The 20,000-nt window shown below is 40.9% G+C and overlaps 3 protein-coding genes across 3 annotated transcripts in view; 1 reads left to right on the top strand and 2 right to left on the bottom strand.

Annotated features, from left to right (window-relative positions):
• The window catches only part of cers3b (ceramide synthase 3b), a 15,857-nt gene extending 14,019 nt beyond the window's left edge, over window positions 1-1,838 (bottom strand). Inside the window, exon 1 of the mRNA XM_053500554.1 lies at window positions 1,817-1,838. The gene's annotated coding sequence lies outside the window, so the exon portion shown is untranslated. The remainder of the gene's footprint in view (window positions 1-1,816) is intronic.
• caps2 (calcyphosine 2) overlaps window positions 1-20,000 on the top strand; it is an 85,334-nt gene that overhangs the window by 34,396 nt on the left and 30,938 nt on the right. The gene's annotated exons all lie outside the window — the stretch shown is intronic.
• LOC128527901 (anoctamin-1) overlaps window positions 3,585-20,000 on the bottom strand; it is a 20,703-nt gene continuing 4,287 nt past the window's right edge. Inside the window, exons 5-27 of the mRNA XM_053500550.1 lie at window positions 18,588-18,742; window positions 18,450-18,504; window positions 18,321-18,372; window positions 18,103-18,158; window positions 17,434-17,478; window positions 17,253-17,317; window positions 16,143-16,277; window positions 15,645-15,805; window positions 14,053-14,135; window positions 13,853-13,864; window positions 13,405-13,512; window positions 13,088-13,156; window positions 11,397-11,471; window positions 11,104-11,305; window positions 10,869-10,980; window positions 10,681-10,738; window positions 9,396-9,496; window positions 8,359-8,519; window positions 7,997-8,149; window positions 7,587-7,639; window positions 6,986-7,167; window positions 6,788-6,893; window positions 3,585-6,275 (exon numbers count right to left, since the gene is read on the bottom strand). Coding sequence (XP_053356525.1) covers window positions 5,163-6,275; window positions 6,788-6,893; window positions 6,986-7,167; window positions 7,587-7,639; window positions 7,997-8,149; window positions 8,359-8,519; window positions 9,396-9,496; window positions 10,681-10,738; window positions 10,869-10,980; window positions 11,104-11,305; window positions 11,397-11,471; window positions 13,088-13,156; window positions 13,405-13,512; window positions 13,853-13,864; window positions 14,053-14,135; window positions 15,645-15,805; window positions 16,143-16,277; window positions 17,253-17,317; window positions 17,434-17,478; window positions 18,103-18,158; window positions 18,321-18,372; window positions 18,450-18,504; window positions 18,588-18,742 — 3,312 coding nt within the window. The 3' untranslated portion in view covers window positions 3,585-5,162. The remainder of the gene's footprint in view (window positions 6,276-6,787; window positions 6,894-6,985; window positions 7,168-7,586; window positions 7,640-7,996; window positions 8,150-8,358; window positions 8,520-9,395; window positions 9,497-10,680; window positions 10,739-10,868; window positions 10,981-11,103; window positions 11,306-11,396; window positions 11,472-13,087; window positions 13,157-13,404; window positions 13,513-13,852; window positions 13,865-14,052; window positions 14,136-15,644; window positions 15,806-16,142; window positions 16,278-17,252; window positions 17,318-17,433; window positions 17,479-18,102; window positions 18,159-18,320; window positions 18,373-18,449; window positions 18,505-18,587; window positions 18,743-20,000) is intronic.

Below are 20,000 nucleotides of genomic sequence, written 5' to 3'. Positions count from 1 at the left end.
AATGAGTGTCCTTATACAGAACGGGTTTGACTCCCAGAGTTCATCAGTGTGAGTGTAAAACGTCAGAATGATCGCAGCCCTCGAGAACCTCACAGTAGAGCAGAACTCAACACATTTAATCTCATTTTTATTAAGTTTTCTTTAAATTATAAAAACACTAGGATAAATATCCATTGTTGGGTTAAACAGATGAAGCTAAAAATATTTTTATCACCTTTAATGTAATCAGTGATATTATTATTAATAGGTTATTAAATCCGTCATATGACTGCTCATGACATCACTTTTACTCAACACGCGTCACTCAACAGAGCCAATCAACACAATAGTTCTAATAATTCAAAAATGTGAAGCGCTTTGAGATAAAAACACGGGTCATTAGACCAGACACACCCGCGGCGGTCTGAGGTGAAGGCGTGTAAAACGTTACGCGCTTAAATCAAAATGTTGAGTAACAGTGAAATTATGAGAAGCTTTGTGTCAGAATACTGTTTGTTTGAAGTTCTGTCTTAAAATGTACATTCTGTCCAGTGGTTAATTTAAGACGCCCACAGGTCGACTCACGTGCAGTACACGTGCAGTACACTGTTAAAACTTGTGGTTTATAATCTGTTACGAAACTGCACATAACATCACTTTTACTCAACATTTAGGTTTCACGTCTGGTGCGCGGTTCAGCCATGATGAGACGCGCGGTCGTGTGTGTGTGTTGGGGATGTTGGCAGCCTGTAGGTGTGTTACGGTTGTTTCTGGGTCTTCCTTATGCTCTGTGTACGTTGACAGACAGACAGATTTTTCTGGGACTGGTTTCAGATTTTTTAATGTATGAAACGTAAAGATATCACTGTTAGAGCGACTTCGGACCAATGTACAGACAAAAGATCACTTTTATTTATATAGATTACTCACGATTCTCTTTCTTAGGAGGTAAATGGTATAATGAAACACACACACACACACACACACACACACACACACACACACACACACACACACACACACATTCACACACACACACACACACAGTCAGGCTTAAAACTGGACTAACAACATCCTGAAGTTTTAGTCAGTTCAGGTATAATTACGCTAAGTATTACTTTTCAAAGAACAAAGAAATAAGAGGACATAAATGGCTACAATAATTAGAGGAACAAAGATCTGAGAACAATGAGACACTACTGTACTGCACGCTGTTCCTGTGCTGAGAGACGCTGCATGGCACGCTGGGAATGAGGGGGAAACGACCCCCCCGTCTGAATGTAACGCTTACAATATACCTTCTAATACACTGCAGCAGGGATGGTCCAAAATACCTACACTTCACTGAGGACCAGACATGAGAAACGTTAGCAGAAAGCAGGTAATCAAGCATCAACATTCTCCTGGTCATGGAGTGACGACGTCCTCACTGTAGTCTGGTGGTGGAGCGGGGACGTCCTTTTCAGGGTCTGGGGTGATTATAGATTAAGAGGCTACAAATCCTACAAAAGCCTAAATCTTGGGCTTTGGACATTTTATATAGCAATTTTTTTAATAGTAATTTAATATTATATAACCACAACTGTATAAATGTAACATCTGTATGAATAAAAGAAAGGTTTTGAGAAGGACAGTGTATAAGATACCCAAACTGAGAGTGCAGTGTTGTGCACTAAAATCAATATGTTGAGTAGAAGTGAACTTATGAGAAGTTATGTGCCAGACTTGCCAGACATGCTTAAAATGTTTTGAAGTCGTACAGGGTTAATGCCAAAAAGTTAAATGCTGCATAAAAGTTTAAGTGGTATTGTCATTGCTAAAAAACAAATAATGTTACCTGCGGCCCCGCCCTTGTGCAGATCCTCAAGCTGCCGTCTGATCCAGGCCCTGAGCTCGGCCTGATGTGCCCATTTTTGCCATAAACGACACCGCCTACTTTAACAGTCAGTGAGGACGTAAAAGTTGATGATGTCTACCGTTAGAGTCGGGGAGGACGTCTGTGACACACCCATATTATGACATAAAAGCTGATGATCACATGTGACTACCTGTGCAAACATCACCACCCAACAACCACATACTGCCCGCCACCCGCTGCACAAACAAACAAACAAACAAACAAACAAACAACAGAATCTCTGTTAAAAGAAAGGTTTTGTCTGTACATTGGGTCAGAACTCAGCCTTTCAATGATATCTTTAAGTTTCATACATTGAAGGACCAGAAACTAGTTTCAGAAAACTGGCTCAACAAAATTTATTTAAACTTAATGCCAATGTCTCGTATGTTCTGAATTTGTGGTGCTAATTAAAGCAGCTATGTGAAGAGCCAGAAACGCTGAGATGAAACACAGGCCGAGGTGAGGACGCGTGTACAACAGCCAACCTGAGAGTGATCTCGACTCAGATAAAACTCTTTAACCGCCAATGACAGGCGCTAACGCTATTCTATGTCAACACCGTCAGATGTGTGTCACCTCTGTAATTACGACTTTACTGTTTTCAGGTACAAAGACTTAGTGGAAGCCCGTTTTTAAAACACGCTGCCTGTCCACACATCTAGACTGTAACAGCTCTTTTTCACAAGCAACAAAAAGGGACTGGACTGATATAAACACACACACACACACACACACACACACACACATTATGACTCAGATTAACTCAACCACCTCAAAACATTGAGACTGGACTGATAAATCAACACACACACACAAACACACTGATTTACACTGTTATTTACACGATATTGTAAACATTAACCTGTAAATGCTCTTTTGCACAAACAATTTTTTTTTTTTGCTGCTAATTATAAGGAATGTTTACTGTTTCTCCTCCCACCGCCTCAACTCATCACCTTTATTTCCAGTGTTGTAATGTCGTGTTTGTCGCACTGTCACTTTGTCACTCTTGTTACACATTTGCACGTGTACTTTACGTTGTCTCTCTTAAATAAAAAACGTAGATAATTCTCTGTTCATTTAAAATGTCTTGTCTCAGCCAGTCAGCTAATTAGGTTTCTTAGTTAGCTGGTTAGTTTTTCTGTTAATTAATATTGTTGGACTTTTTATCCTAATTATATACTATTAAAATGTGCTGCATTGAATTTTGAAATAATTTTATGTGACACTTACAAAGAAAACACTTGGTTACAAAACACATTTTTAATAAATATAATGTAAATGGATCTTTTAATGTCTAACAGTGTTGATAAACATCCTGTGATCCTGTGGGAGGATGATCCAAAACCCACACTTTACTGTCCAATAATATATATTTTACATTTTTAGTGATAATTAAGTTTTTTTTTTTTTATTTTAAAAGTTTTGTCCCAGTTTTCAAGAATGACTGATATATAGAGCATTTAAAATACTTCAATTATAATGGCGTAACTTACTGTAAATTATACATTTCTGTACAAATGTATTCAATATAGTTACATACTGTCAGTAATAGAGAAAACGCATCAATTACAGTGATGATAAAATCTAAAAATATAGTTGGAATCTAGTTCCATTCCCATGTAGCTTCCATAGCTGTTTCATACAATAAATATTAACGAGAAAAAAAACACATTGTAAAAAAAAAACGAAAAGAAATGTCTTTAGCCACAGGAGCCACCGTAGGCAGATCTCACACACATTACAGTCAAGACATTTAGTTAGAATGCAACATACACAAATATTCTTTAGATAAATCTCCTTAACTCTCTTAGAAACTCCAGAATTTTCCTCACTTTATTTTAAAAGTATGCATGTGATTACCTTTACAGTTCCACTGCATTTAAAAATCTTATTGTCAGGTTATACATTATGAATTACATCCCATATATAGAAGGGTTTTTTTCCCTACTGGTGATTATGACATAATTGGGCTAAACATCCAGTGACCCAAATCCCCACTGTACACTCATGGTTAAAGGTAACAGCATGTTCACTTTGATGGGCTCTGATCGAAATGGTTCCATGTTCAAGCCCTTGGTACATCCTTTGTACAGTCCAACAGAGACACTTAACAAACAAGCCAGCATGAGACAATAACAGTTATTACAGTTATAAGCTTTCAGTATATCTTATGTTTTATCACATGTTTAATGATGTGGATGAAGTTATTTACAGCCATAAACTGGACTGTCCAAATAAAAAAAAATTGAAGAGACTTCAGCTTCAAGGTTCGAGATTTGGCATAAATATACAGCTTAAAGACTTGAGACTTGAGTCGGACTTGCAGCTTAAAGTCTTGAAATGAGGCTTAGGCCTGCAGCTTACACACAGTAGTGAGACCTGGCTCAAATCTGCTGCTTAAAACCTTGAGATTTGTCTCAGACTTGCACCGTAGAGATTTGAGAACTGACTTGTACTTGCAAATCACACAACTGAAACCTGGCCGTAGGATTTGCAGTTTATTGACGTAATTTGGACTTGTGGTTGAGAGACATGAGCCTTGGCTTGGACTTGCATATAAGAAACTTAGAGACTTTGAGTTGGACTTGTTCCTTGGAGACTCGAGGTTTCACCTGAACTCGGAGCTCAAAGACTTGAGACTTGACTGAAACTTGGACCTCAGAGATTAAAGACTTGATTTAGACAGATTTATTAGAGAGCCAAGACTTGACTTAGACTTGCAGCTCAGACACTCAAACACTGACTCTAACTTGTAGTCCACAGACTTGAGATTCGGCCCAGGTGTACAGATCGGAGACTTGGGGTTTGACCCAGAGTTGCAGTTCTGTGCAGTTCTGGCTCAAACTCAAATTTGCTGCACAAAAACTTTATACTTGCAGTTAACAGACTTGAAACTTACCTCTGACTTGAACTTGTATAAAGTGTCTTGTCTAATCTTCAATCCAGAATAATCAAGGCAAAAAACAAACCAAGTGAATCCTTCTTTCTCACTCCTTTTTATGTATTGTGACAAATTTTAAAACCTGATGATTTCAGTAAACCACAGCGAATGTCCCCTCACAGTGCAGTCCTTAAACAACAAATAAATAAACAGAACAAGAAGCTTAGAAACCAACAACGAGATTGTGATAGTAACTTAATGACGATCTACAGACGATCCCATCCTCAGGACGCGTCCCTGATGATTGTGTAACCAACTAGGTTGTCTGGCACTGAAAGAGATGATTGGTTGAGAGATGCTGGAGTGGGACGGACCAGAACTTGTCCAATCCACTCTTTCTTACACAAAGGTGTTGTGTGTCACATCACTGGCTAATGTGAATGACTTTTTGTTGATATTTGAGAAGGTGGAGGAGTGGGTGGTTCTCAATGATGTCTCCATTGGATCCGGTCCTCTATGCCTGGGAGGAAGCGTCTGACACCGGGACTTGGTTCTGGTAGCCGGGTCCTGGAGTGGAAGTCCTTTTGCAACACTCCCTATCAGCTCAGGTTTAGATGGGGGTCTTGGCAGTATGGCTGATCGACTAAGTGAAAGTTCTGGTCTGGATGGAGGGCGTGGCAACACTGCTGACTGACTGAGTGAAAGCTTTGGCTTGGGGGGTGACTGTGCCAAAGCTATTTTGCCGCCGTCTAGTTCCTGTTCGGGTGGAGAGCATGGCAGTGCTTCTGACTGGAGCTCTGTTCTAACGGGCTGGCAGGACAGCACTGATAACTGGCTTCCAGAAAGCTCTCTGTTGGAAGATGGTTTGCTGGAATGGTTTTTAGATTGAAGTCGTAGTGGTAAAGAGGGAGTATTTTGTAAGAGCTCACTGGTTGCTTGCAGAAAGTTCTGGTTGAAATGTACAAAGCTGGTGGAGTGGCTGGTTCTGCTTGGGCTTCCTCCAGGTGGATCGCCTCTCTGTCTGGGTGGAAGGGTTTGGCAGCGGCTCCTTGTCCTGGGGCCTGGATCTCGAGGTGGAGGTTCTTTTAGATTAAACTCTTGGTAATGAAAAGTGCCTCCTGGTTTCCCCTGACTATGAGGCACACACCGATTTAAGTGAGGATCTGATGTTTTTATAGAATGGCAGTCTTTATCAGGGCAAACTGGCTCACTGGGGGTAGATTCCGGTTCCTCTCTTGACAGGTTCTTCTTAGTCTGTAACTCATTCTCAGTTGCCTGGCTTTGCAGAATGAGACTGCAGTCTGGCTCCATCTCTATGGTCTCCTCTTCCGAGGTGTTGATTGTTATGTTGATGTGGTCAGGATGCTGTGATTGCTGTCGCTGCTTTTCCACCTCCTCACTAAGAAGAAGATCTAGCAGCAGGGCTTTTTCACGTTTCAGGCAGTCCTTTAAAGAGCGGGGAACATCTGGAATCAACCATGCCACCAGCATACTGAGGAACATTGCCAGGTTCTGAAACACACAAATGGAAAAAAAAACAATGAACCTGCCACCTTGTTAAAGTTAAACTATAAACAGATTTTCGCAGATTTAAATTGCACTTGCAATGAAAATAATGTAAGGACTTTCACTTCCCCTGACTAACCACACTTCTTCTTTTAAAAGAAAAATTTGATAAATTGAGGTTCCTAAAGATTGTTTAATGGTGATAGCTTTCTAAAAGAAGACCTTCTCTCCGGCTTTATTTAAGACAGAGAAATCCTTTAACACTCCTTAAAACTGTCCCTCTGGAGGATTCCTTAGAGAGGATTCTGTCCAGAAACTCACAAAGGACGCTTTTGTTTTTGGTTCCACTTTAGGAATCTAAAACCTTTAACTATCCAAAGAATCTTGGAAGAACCTCAAAGTTTTTTTTTTTATCTCTTTCCATAAAAATGTAGGGTTCTTAACAGACCCATTTTTTTTTTTAAAGAAAATCTTTGTAAAAATAAAAGTTTATTACACTTCTGTGTCTCTACACTGACCTGGAAAAAGATGACAAAGGCGAGTCGAGCAGCGAGCACCGACCAGTACTGCTTAGAGAGCTGATATGACTCTGGGGACCAGGGGGGGTCGCGATAGTCCTTATACCTAAAAGAGAAAGAGATGAGGAAGAGGAGATGTGATTGTAACTGCTGTGATTGAAGAAAGTATTTGTGTGATCATTGGGTCTACGTGTGCACCTGCAGATACGGAGCTCCCTGTCAAAGCGTGTGCTGTTGGGTGCGGTGCCTGGCCTGAAGTTGCTGGTGTTGAAGTAAGCCAGAGTGTGGTCTATGAAGCCATGCATGGTCCCGGTCTCGCTGTAGAGACACCGATACACCATCCGCGGAATGAACTCTGACGTGAAGGAAATTACAAATGCCTGAGAGAAAGAGAGTTTAAGAATAAGAGTCAATGTACAGTACAGAATATGGCCAAAAGTATGTGCACCCCTGGATGTGGAGGAGGCTACAGTTCATCCCAAGACTGATGGTTCAGTGGGGTTGAGTTCAGCCAGGTCTCTGTGCAGGACACTCGAGATCTTCTGCTCCAACACACTCGTAATAAACCGTGTCTTTATGGAGCTGGCTTTATTCTATACTCCATAGTCTGTGGTGTGGCGGTCAGATGTCCACATACATTTGGTCATAATGTGTAACACTTGTAAATATAAGCTATATCTGTCATAATAAAATAGAAGCAAACTTTTTTTATTTAATATTGTTGATCAGTAAACTCGACTCTCCCCTACAGTAAGACCCAAAGGTTTATAAGATAGAAAGCTTGTGTTCTGTTACACACATTTGTGATGACGGCAAACTTGCTGATGCCACTCAGGATGTTGTACCATATTCCTAAAAATAGGTCAGAGAAAAAGTGGCAGAGGTTAAATGAACATAAAAGCACATGGCAAAACAGACACGTTTAATTCTCAGAGAAAAACTGAGAGCAGGACATTTATAGGCTGGAAGTGTAGAACTGTAGGAATGAAGAGGAGTGCAGTACAGAAAAGCTCCAGAAGTACAAAAGGTTTAAATAAATGCACTGAGGCAGCGACAACTGCTGCTAATTTACTGTCATGGCAACAAGAAACAAAAACACTCGCCATATAAGGCAGTGCAGAGTGTATAGAAGATGAGGAGGGACAGAAGTTGTAGAGTATGAGTTGTATTATAATGCTATAACACTATTAAGACAAAATAACATCCTACCGATCTCCTTCGCTCTGACGGCATCAGGCCGCCGGATTTCAGTTACAAATTTCGCTGCATCAAGTCGAATCTCGATGATGTTATTGAGCAAAGCAAAGACGGGCGCGAGTGGGAACGAGGCCACGAAGAGCGTCACAAACCCGTACTGGATAACTGCAGAGCAAGCAGGACTATAATTAAAGTCTTGTCTATAAAAAGACTTAACCTCAGGATACCAAACTACAGCACAGTTCCTTATTAAATGACGCATCTCTAATTAAACATAATTAAATGAAGTGGCATTAATGTGACAAATGACATAATCAGCGTGAGTGTGATCACAGCATTCAGTGCTTATTAAACCTCAGTTCGGAGGCACTCACTCATTTCCATATACTCCGGGCTCAGACCCTCGTACGGCTCCAGCTGGTAATCCAAGTCCCACCGCTGCCGGGTCCGACTCGGATCCTTGTCCTTCTTCTTCTTCTTCTCCCCCCCGCCTTCTTTCTCCTCTTTATATTCCCGATACATCTTCTTCAGCTTTCTGGCGGGCCGCAGAGAATTCATTACTCCCAACATCAAAGTATCAGTTTCACTTCCTTTATATACACAAATTTGTATAGATATATAAAATAAACAAATAAAAAAGACACACGCCTGGTCTATTTTTTGTAGCTGCTTAGTGCAGTCATTCACAGACCTACAAATGCCGCAGCTCTATGAGAAATCTGAAAACGTTCTCACGCACCCCTGTACAGTGTTCATCAAAATAAACAAAAAGAATCATTTAAATCTCATTGCCTTGTTTTAATTAGTTTTGAATACTTCTTAATTTAAACATTAAATAATACAATATTTTTTTCATTTTAAACTTAGTTACCAAATAAAAAATGTTAAACCTTTTATTTATTTATATTTTATTGTAAATGACCTCTTGTGGCCCACCTGCAGTACCTTCAAAGCCCACTAGAGGGCAGCGACCACACTTGTATGGAAACACTGGTATGGATGAACCTTCAGTTTATTATAGAATAGTGTACAGGAGTGTACAGTAAGTGTAAAGTGTTGGTCCGTCTGCAGGTTATAAAGTCTTTCTAGAACTGTGAGAATGAATGTGACTGAAGAGCCAGTAATACATCCGTAAAAGAACCTCGGACAATTAAAAGCCTAAAGCGGTGAGCAAGAAAAGTAATAAAAAAGCTTTTAAAAATATCTATTGATTTAGTGTCTATTATCAACATTAAACCAACACACACACCGTCGTACGACACACTGAAATATCGCTTTGTCTCTGTTGTACTTCTGGTATTGTGTAATTCTTTGTAAAGCAGCAACAAGGTGGCAAATATTTACACACACAGTTTTGTGTGTGTGTGTGTGTGTGTGTGTGTGTGTGTGTGTGTGTGTGTGTAAAACTCACGGGATGGCGATCTCAAACACATTGTTCTGGATGAGCTGCTTCCCTAACATGATCATACCAAGCTGAATACACACTTCAATAAGGCAACCTGCAGGAGCACACTGACACACACACGCGCACACACACACACACACACACACGTTCATCTGACCATGAAGTCCATGCAGAAAACAGTATAGTGTAAAACCTTCAATCTAGAAACTTTAACATGTTACAATTTTTTAAAGCAAATGAATCACATGACCAAGTTTGATCAGAGCGCGGTTACCCGGCAGTGTGTGATAACGTCACGTTCAACACAGATAGTAAGATGAGTGAAGGAACATCACCAGGTGCTGAACTATAAGTTTCTTTATAAAAAGCTTCCAGATGGAAACTTTTTTTTTCTTTCAAGGGGAAAATTTCTTCTTTTTTTTTACAAGAACACATTAAATATAAGACACTGGACACGGCTGAGGGACATCATGTCCACTGGACATCAGTGAGTAACCGGTGTAACTACCCCGGTGTAACAGCACGTCTAATCACTGAGACTAACGGTACCTGCACCCTCTCACTCTGGGTGTGTTAAACAGAAGAAGATGACATTTTGGCCAAGTGTGTGTTAGCCAAGTGCGCTAGTCGAGTTTGATAGGAGATGACACATGAACGTGGCACATGAATCACACTGTGATTACTGCTGCAAGTAGTTTACCTCTCAACAGACTTTAATTTAACAATTGTTTTAACGGTTAATGTTTAAGATACAGTGGAACCTTGGATTACGAGCATAATTTGATCAGGAAGTGGGCTCGTATTTCAAAACACCCGTAAACCAAATTTAATTTTCCCATAGGAAATAACGGAAACTCAAATTATCCGTTCTACAGCCCAAAAAAATTAATACATAAAAATAATTAACACTCTTTTCTGTGTGTGTGTGTGTGTGTGTGTGTGTGTGTGTGAGAAAAAACCCTTCCCTCAGTTGTGATGATGTGATGCTCGATATCAAAACAAGAAGCGCATGCGTGATACAAGATACTCGGTGCTCGTAAACCAAGACAATGCTCGTTTTTCAAGTCAAAATGGAAAAAAAATCTTTGCTCGTCTTGCGGAACATCACATTACTCATAATCCGAGGTTCAACTGTATTATAAAACTGTTTCCTCTTAACAATTTGTCCTGCATTTCTTTATTCCAACACTGCACATTTATAATACAAGTAAATCAGAGTATTTTAAAATTGTGATTAATCGTGATTAACCTCAGACTATGAATGTGATTAACTTTTTTAACTGATTCTCACCTCCTCCATGCGGAAATCTTTAAAGACGTACACGTAGTCACCCGGACGTCCTGCGAACCTGAAATCACCCAGGACGAGTTTTAGTCTGTAAGTGCAAGCCTTCACACTGCTCACTAAAACACATAGTACACGCTTATGGAAGTGTGTTTGCACGTACCTGTGGGTGGAAATAAAAGAGTCTGACTGACCTGCCCTTAAAGAACGCCACGTAGAAGACAGGCGCAAAAGCGTTCATGCTCTTCAGCAGAAACGTCTTCAGGATCAGGTGTTCCTCAAACGCTGCTTCCGTCTTCGGGATCTCTGGAATCACATCACAACAGGACATCTTTCACTCGTCACCCCAAACAGGCCCCGCACCCATACTCACACACACACACACACACACACACGCACACACACACACACACACACACCCAGACTGACCTAGCTCTGTGATCCAGGCTGCCACAGCTCCATAGATCTCATCCAGCACCAGGACCACCAGCAGGTTGATGATGACGGCGGTGGTCGTCACGGTAACGCGCACATTGGCCTTGGCCTCATGGTCAGGGTTCATGGACATCACTGCGAAGACGATGATGCGGTACAGAATGACTCCAGACACTGCTGACAGTGTGACCCCCACCTAAACACACACACACACACAGAAAAGAGTGTGTGTGGTCAGTCTGCGACAACTGTACAGTCTTATATTTATTATAAACACTGAGACTGACCATGAGGAGGATGGAGGAGATGTTGATGCAGCATCCCGGCAGCCGGTCTCTCCATGTCAGAGAGTCTGACGCAAACTACAAACCATCAAATACATTAACATACACAGTGTTTTATAATTTACAAACAAATCTCAAGATAAAATATTCAGATATTCATTTAATGAGTGTGTATATACTGTATGACACAAGAAGGAAAGTGCCGTTAGTTCTAAACAACCATTAACATAACACTCTGATTAATAATAATAATAATGTAAGACCAAATGTAAGTGTAGCATCTATCCTGGACTTTTTTCCACCACACCACCAGAGGGCACTACAGAGGGAGTCCCTTCCACATTTATTACTTCCTGTTCAGCAGCTATAGAAGCACATGGACTAGCCTTTGTGTGTGTGTGTGTGTGTGTGTGTGTGGTCTTTTAAAGCTGCATATAGAAATAAACATTTAGTGTTAAGGAAGAAGTCCTGCACATGGAGGTGCAGCTGGCAGTAGAGGGGTGGGTGAGCAGCACCGTACTGCCCCTCTGCCCCACGCTGCTGCCCCTCCATCTGATCCCCCGCACTCCCATGATTCACTCTGATTCAGCATGTGTCTGTGATTAGAGGAATTTAAATCCTGATCTGACTTTAATCCCACATGATCTAGAGTGTGAAACACCCACAAGGTCTAATCTCTCTCTATATATACTGTATATGAAGGCGCTCCTGGTGTGTGTTAACAGAGAGGTTTCAGACTTCAAAATTCATTTTAAAAAGAGAGATTAACGCTAAGACACTCAGGAGAGACGTGCATGAGAGACAGGAGATACACACACTCTATTAAAGCAATGCTGATATTCTGGTGTGTTTAGGTTGTGTTTGCAATGTCTTTGTCTTTCAAGGTCATTTATACAAAAATTATCCCAAAGTCAATTCATCAGAGTTACTCTAATTTTTAAAAGTAATACTAATGATGATGTGTTTGTGTGTAATGATGTCACAACCTCATTACAGTCATACACACCACATGGGTGAAAGTGTTTGTCCAATGACACTGGAGTGTTTGTGTGTGAATTTGTGTCAATTCATTCTGTAGAGTGTTTATGAGGTCAGACACTGATGTGGGACGAGAAGGTCTGGCTCACGATCTCCAGGTCCAGTTCATCCCAAAGGTGCTCCATGGGGATGAGGTCAGGGCTCTGTGTTCGGGCCGCTCGAGTTCTTCCACACCGCGTGTTTATAGTCCTCGCTTTGTGCAGAGTCAGGTGGGAATAGAACCGGGCCTTAAGCACTGTCCAAGATGTCTTTAAGGTTGAGCATTAAGATGGGATAAGGGTCTGATCGAAACGCCTGAACTCAATAACTAACAGGTTTGGACAAATACTCTATACATCATTGACGTTTCTACAGTACTAAAGAGATAGTGAGGGTATAATGAGGTTGTAGTGAGGTTGTAGTGAGATTGTAATGAGGTTGTAGTGAGGCATGTGACAGACAATGATGTCATCCTCATAAACTCCACCCACTGCCCCAGATAAGCTGATTAGCTCTCTCTCTCTCATCCATTAACTCTCAATCTGTTTCTTAGTGAATTTCACACACACACACACACACACACACACACACACACACACACACACACACACACACACACACACACACACAGAGCAGATAAAGCTTTTAAAGCTGTGACGGTTCTCTCTCTCTCTCACCAGTGTTTGGCCTCCTTTTGCAGACAGCAGCAGCTTTTCTTTGCCAACATCATGTGTCCTCTCATCCAACTGCAAAACACCACACACACACACACACACACACACACACACAGAGCTATTACACCCCACTGCAATCCCACTTTACATGACTGGTGTCATTTTTAGTGCTGTGAAGCGGTTTGGTTCAGGTTGCTGTAAAGTGCCATAGAAACACATGTTGATTTGATTTACATCCCAATCCATCCTTTTCCCTCTGTCACACACACACACACACACACACACACACACAGACAGAGACAGAGCTGTGTAATGCTCACATGAAGAACAGAACTCCTCGTCCTCTGCAGCTCGTCTTTCTTTCTGTTTTTGCTGTTTTTCTGTCGCTTCTTCAGGAGGAAATCCTCGTACGCTGGCCGGAGCTCGTCCTGAGGAACACAACCTCGTCACTCAACTCTACCAGACAGTAAATACTGAGTTTGTGGCAGAAGTAAATCTATCTGGTGCGCTGCTATTCCATGACACAAGAAAGAACTGAACTGAACTCAGTTAATAATGTAATGTGTAATTATAATCGTAGTTAATGAATTAAATTAGAACATTTTAAATAGAGTCAAATAACACATTTATAAGCAAAACTATCACATGGGGAAAATTAGCATAAGTTTTATTCTTCATGAGTTTTGTCACAGTAAACGCGACCACGGAGCTCCAACAGAACAGAAACCCAGCAGGTAATAAATTAAACATCAGAGAAGAAGTTCTTACTTTAGCTCGGTCCTGAAATCCAGCATTTAAAGAAAGACAAAAATAAAGATAATTCAGTGTAAATAACTCCACTCTGGTGTTTAAGCAGAATCCAATACCTTCACATCACACACTTGACTCTGGTGTTTAATCCGTTTCAGAAATAAAACACTCTCTATTTAGTGAATTGTTGTCATGGCGATTAATCCCACCCTCATCACCTCCTCATCCTCAACGCCGCTGAGATCCCAGCTGTGCTGCAGACATCGCTGTCTCCTCTTCCAGTGCTCCAGGAACACAGCCCCTACACACACACACACACACACACACACACACACACACACACACACACACACACACACACACACATCCAAAACATGAAGAAGGACATGAACAGGAAATCTTTATCAAGTTCGAGAACAGGTTTATCTTCACGGCTCTGGATCTCCAGCCCCGACTTTGCAGTGTGTAAACTAATCTGAACTAAATGTCTTTTTACTGTTACAAAAATTCTTTAGAATTTTCTTTTAAGGGTGTACAAATTTTCGCATTTAATTCTAACTGCATTGTTCTTATTCTTATATATCTCTGATCTCAGATCAGCACCTGAAACGTGATCTGTGAGATGTTAGTACCCTTAGTACTCTTAGGCCTCGTTCAGACCGCCAGCCCAGATCACTCTGGAGTCAGACCGCTTTCATGTAACAGTATCAGATTTTGTATCAAATTTTGTATCAGATTTTGTATCAGATCTGAATCAGATCCCTGACCTGATCCACATCCAGAGGCGAATTAAAACCAGATCAGATGCGTCTCAGTCTGGACGTTCCACTCACTCAGATCAAACGGTCCATTATGTCACACACGACCTGATGAGGACGTTTGAGTCCAAACAGTCACATGGTAAGGCACATGGACACATGCTTGAAAAACGAGCGGGAAGACGATGGAAGATATGTAGATGGAAATAAAACGTATAATCCTTCAGGATTTTCCACCCTGATGCCCGTCTTCAGCTTGGAGTTCTCATCACATGGAGACACACACTGCTGCTCACCTACGGAGGATGGACCCGTGTGCTCTGCTTATGAGGGAAATGAGGGCGGTTCTGCTTAGAACCCAAGAATTTCTGGGTCCTGTGTAACCGGATGGACAGATTGGACGCTAAAGCAGACATAAAGATAAAGATCACCTTTATCCAGATACTCAGGTAAAAGAAATAAAGGTTCTCAGCCTTGAGATTGAGGGTTTAGTAACATCTATTTGTTCAATAAAATAATAAAGACTTCATAAAAACTTGTAAATTCAGAAAGTAAAAGTTCAGTTGAGTCTCTGTGTTTCAGGAAATAATAATAAACTGAGTGAGTTGAAGAGGAATGCTGCGTGAGATTCCAATGGATTCAATCCAAAGGTGAAGAAACTGTTTCGAGATCCAGAACAAAGCTCAAAGCCAGATAATCCAAGAGCAGATTTTCAGTAAAATAAATCCGAGTCTCTGCCTCTCACACACACACTCAAACACACTCATTCACACACTATGGGCAATTTGGGGAACGCCAATTAGCCCAATCTACATGGACTTTGGACTTTGGGAGAAAACTGAAGAAACCGGAGGAAACCCACCAAGCATGGGGAGAACATACAAACTCCACACACACACACACACACACATGTGTGTGAAGGTATTAGGCCAAAGCACTAACTACTAAACCGCCTAAAGCGTTTAATGATTAAACATGTTTCCCGCCGTTGCTAAACCCCAAAACCCCATGAGGCGGTTGTTACTAAGGGAACCCTGAGTGAGCGTACACACCCCAGAGGGACATGAAGATGGCGAAGGCGACAGTGGCGTGGTTGTCGAACAGATAGCTGGCCTGCGCGGTGCTGCACATGCTGCTCAACTGCCAGTAATCACACACTCCATCACACAGAGGACACATGGTGAAGTTCAGACGCTTATCACACATCTCCTGACTGAGAGAGAGAGAGAGAAACACACAGAGGGGATTCATTCATAAATACACTCTAATGCCAAAAGTATTGGCTCTCCTGCCTTTACATGCATATGAACTTGCATAACATCCAATTCTTAATCCTATGATGTTGGCCCCGCCCACTTTTTGCAGCCATAATAGCTTCAACTCTTCTGGAAAGACATTTTTGACCGTTCTTTCTTTGTGAAGGCCAATACTTTTGGCAATATAGTAGTGTATCTTTTTTCATAAGACGCATTCTGTCTGACACACAGAGAACTAAAGAACCAGTGTGTGTGTGTGTGTGTGTGTGAGAGAGAGAGAAAGAGAGAGAGAACCTTGGCACGTTAGTATCGACGGTCATCCAGCCGTACAGGAACACCATGATCCCCATCGCCGAGGCGGGAATCAGCAGCTGTGTGTAAACCCCCAGCCAGGCAAAGTACAGACCAATCTGCTCCCCAAAATATCTCCTACAGGGGTGCACACACACACACACACACACACACACACACACACACAAAAACCTATTTAGAAACATAATTACACACTTATAAAATTGAAAACCCGTAAGAGTTCTTCTCAGGGAACACAAACCTTTTTATCCAGATATCTTCTCCCCAGACTAGTTCACTATCAGAAATGATCCTAATGAATCAGTAGAACCCCTGTAGGACTCTAGGAACCCTTTATTATCCAATGAAGAACAACCATTTGAATAACCTGTTCTTCTGCTAAGTGTGGACCAAATACCATGATGGCTAAATTTGAACTTTCTGGCGGGTTTTAAATCTTAAGAGGTTCTCTGGTTGGATGACAGGATAAGACAATGTTGTAGGTTCTACATGGAGCATTTGAGGGTTCTGCCGGAGGAACAAGCCTAATTCAACCTTAAATTAAATTTAATCTCCTGTGAAATGTTCATCTTATTATTAGAATAAATGATTATTATTAATGCTCCAGTCTGAGTTCTAAATGTCTGAAAGGTCCTACAAATGATGTTTCACTCTGGAGATTAAGAAGAAAATAATGAGCTATAATTTGGGTTCCTTAAGGGTTCTTGGGATGAAGTAAAGCTGAACTGGTTTCACTTGGAAATTTCTCAACAGTACTGTAAGTTCTACACAGAACTTTTAAAATTTCCCACAGATTAACCTCCAAAGAGCCATTAATGTTCTCCCTTTTTTTTAGAGTCTAGCAGTGAGGGCAATAACTCAGTAATAAAAGGTGAAATTTAGAACCATCAAAGTTCTTCTGCTGTATTTCTCAGACAAACCATGTAGGATCAAATTTAAAGTTAATAAAAAATTCTTATTTTAATAAAAAGGTTTAAGTCTGATTAATGTCTTGGAGGGTCAACCAAGGAATCCTGAAGGGCTCCAGATGTGTGAAGCAGGTGTTTTCTCTTTTCAAAGAGCTGAGTGATGAGTCTCGAGATCTTTTCATACCTGATGAGGTTGACTGGCTGATATTTGAAGAAAACTCCGTAATTGGCCCATTCATCATGTAACAACTGGGGAAACACACACACACACACACACACACGTTTTTACACGGTATTAATGGTATATACAGTAAATGAGCTGTTTAATCACTGATGTAAAGGTCTGAGCAGAGTTTTGAGCTCACCTGTCTGTCGTTGCGGAGCTCCTTGACGTCGGAGGTGAAGTCTCCCTGCAGAAAGCAAAGCTCAGAGCTCACCCTGCACTCTCATACACACTCACACACGTAACGCTGCACGCTTATGGATATTTTTATTTTATGAGATAAAAGTATTAATGACTGAATAATGAAACTACAGTATGTGGTAGTAGTGGCCAATAGAGGGCGCTATATCCAGCACCGCTGATTTATGTCCATCAGATTTCTATTCTCTCGCTTGTTACTGTAGACCTTCAATTTATATTCATTTTTAGTTTATTTCCGACTACAATGTTTTAATAATTAAGTCAATAAATAATAAGCCTGGAGATTAAAGGGTTAAGTATGAAAATAATACGCAGAGGGTCATGTGACAGGAGGCGGAGTCACTGTTAGCTTCATCAAGGTGATTATTTTCCTCCAACAGCACACGGGTTTTTATTCCACTTTATTCCTTTTTTATTAATTTGAAAAAAAAAAAGGATTAAAGTTATATTTTTATTTGTTTATAATTAACACTTGTAGACGTTTATGGTAATTTATTCTAAATTACAGCATCATCCATCAGCTGGACCTGTGACTCGGATAGAAACAGTAATTTAACTTCATTAATAACGATATTAAATCTATTATTTGCGTCATTATGTTATTACTTACATCATGTAGAGGGAACGCCGCATCGTAAACACCTTTGGCGAGTAATGACGAGATTCCTGAGGCGTAAACAACATGAAGATTAATAACATTAACACTGTCTAATAAATGACCCCAGCTACAGGTTCCTCATTAACTCGTAAATTAAGAATAAACTTCAGTTTGTTCATTTGCAAATGTAATAATATTATTAAGCGTAAATGTAAAAGTTGTGTCTTTACCCACAGTGTGACAGGACTGAGTACACGCCGTGCGTCTGAGGATCTCAAACACCTGCAAACACCACAGGCAACATAAAGACCCGGCGGAGAAACATCACCCCAATGCTAATCACAAACACACAAACTCACAATTCTCCCTCGGGTCGCGGTGTCGAAGAGCGTGTTCCTCGACTTGATGTCAAACCTGAAAACACAAGAGTTAGGATGGTGAAAGTGGTTGTAACTGTGTGTGTGTGTGTGTGTGTGTGTGTGTGTGTGTGAACTTACAGGTGTAGCTTCTCCCTGTTGAACGGCAGAAACAGGACCCGTGTGTGTGGGGTTCTCTGGGGATCCGGAACTCCCGGCTGGAACGGCTGGTTCAGTTTCTCCCAGAGAGAACTCAGAGCTCCGGTGAGTCCCGTCTTCTGCTTCAGCTCGTAAACCTGTGGAGCAGAAAAAAGAGAGAGGGGGGGGGGAGAGATAAAAAGGGGAGAGAGAGAGGGAGATGGAAAGAGAGGAAGAAAAAAAGGAGAAAGAGAGAGGGGGAGAGAGAGAAAAAGGGAAGAGAGAAAAAGAAGAAGAGAGAGATGAGAAGAGAGAGGGGGAATGGAAAGAGAGAGAGAGAAAGAAGAAAAAAGAGAGAGGGGAAGAGAGAGAGAAAAAAAAGGGAGAGAAAAAAAGAAGAAGAGAGAGAGAGAGATGCAAAGTGACAGTGGCAAGTAAAAATATATGAACCTTTTGGAATTTCATGGTTTTCTGCATTAATTTGTCATAAAAGTGTCAGGAGTATTGACATTATTGACATTATTGACATTATTGACATTATGTGTCTAAAATAATAAGACAAAATTCCGATCTGAACAACCATATAAGTCTCACAGTGCTTGTAGAAAAATATGTGACTTCAAAAAAGTTAATTGGAGTCAGCTGTTAGCAAACCTGGAGTCTTGTTAGGAGAATGAGCCTGGAGGTGTGGACTGGAGATACTCTGAAGAATATCTCTAGAAGAATACACTTTCAGAAGATCCAAGATCAATAATTGTTGATTTATATAAAGGTGGAAATGGTTACAAAGTGATTTCAAAGACTTTAGGAACTCACCAGTCTACAGTCAGGCAAATGGAGACACTTTGGGATTGTGGCTACTCGACCAAAAAGTGGGCGTCCAGTCACAATGACCCGAAGAGCACAACGACTCAACGACTCAACAAGACTCATCAGTGAGGTAAAGAAACAACCCTGAGTGATGGCCAAAGATTTGAAGGTACTGGATAACATGGACGTAACATATTGGACAAGTGATTAGTGCATTGTGATAGAGCACATTGACACTGCACGGTGGTACTGGACAGTGTTTTGTGCACGGATGTAAATAAGACTGAACAGTTTGTGAAGAACACACAGCACTACATCTGGATGAAGCAGTTCTGCCAGCGAGAACGAGCTAAAGATCAGATCACATCTTATGACTAATTAATGCAGAAAACCATGAAATACCTCCTCACTGAGGCACCAGCACTGTGCTCTGAACACTTACACATTTCCACGTCTGTGTTCTGAACCAAGTGTAAAATATTCTGTTTTAATTTAGTTTATAAAGACAAAGTTGTGTAAAGTAAGAGTGTGTTAGTACAGACCATCATGAAGTCACAGCAGTGTGTACACACTCACACATCCATGAAGTCTTGATGTTCATTTCCA

The sequence above is a fragment of the Clarias gariepinus genome, chromosome 7 (assembly GCF_024256425.1).
Source record: "Clarias gariepinus isolate MV-2021 ecotype Netherlands chromosome 7, CGAR_prim_01v2, whole genome shotgun sequence".
In the NCBI taxonomy this organism is placed as follows: domain Eukaryota; kingdom Metazoa; phylum Chordata; class Actinopteri; order Siluriformes; family Clariidae; genus Clarias; species Clarias gariepinus.
Note: the sequence above shows the minus strand (reverse complement) of the source record. Positions and strands in the feature narration are given on the sequence as shown.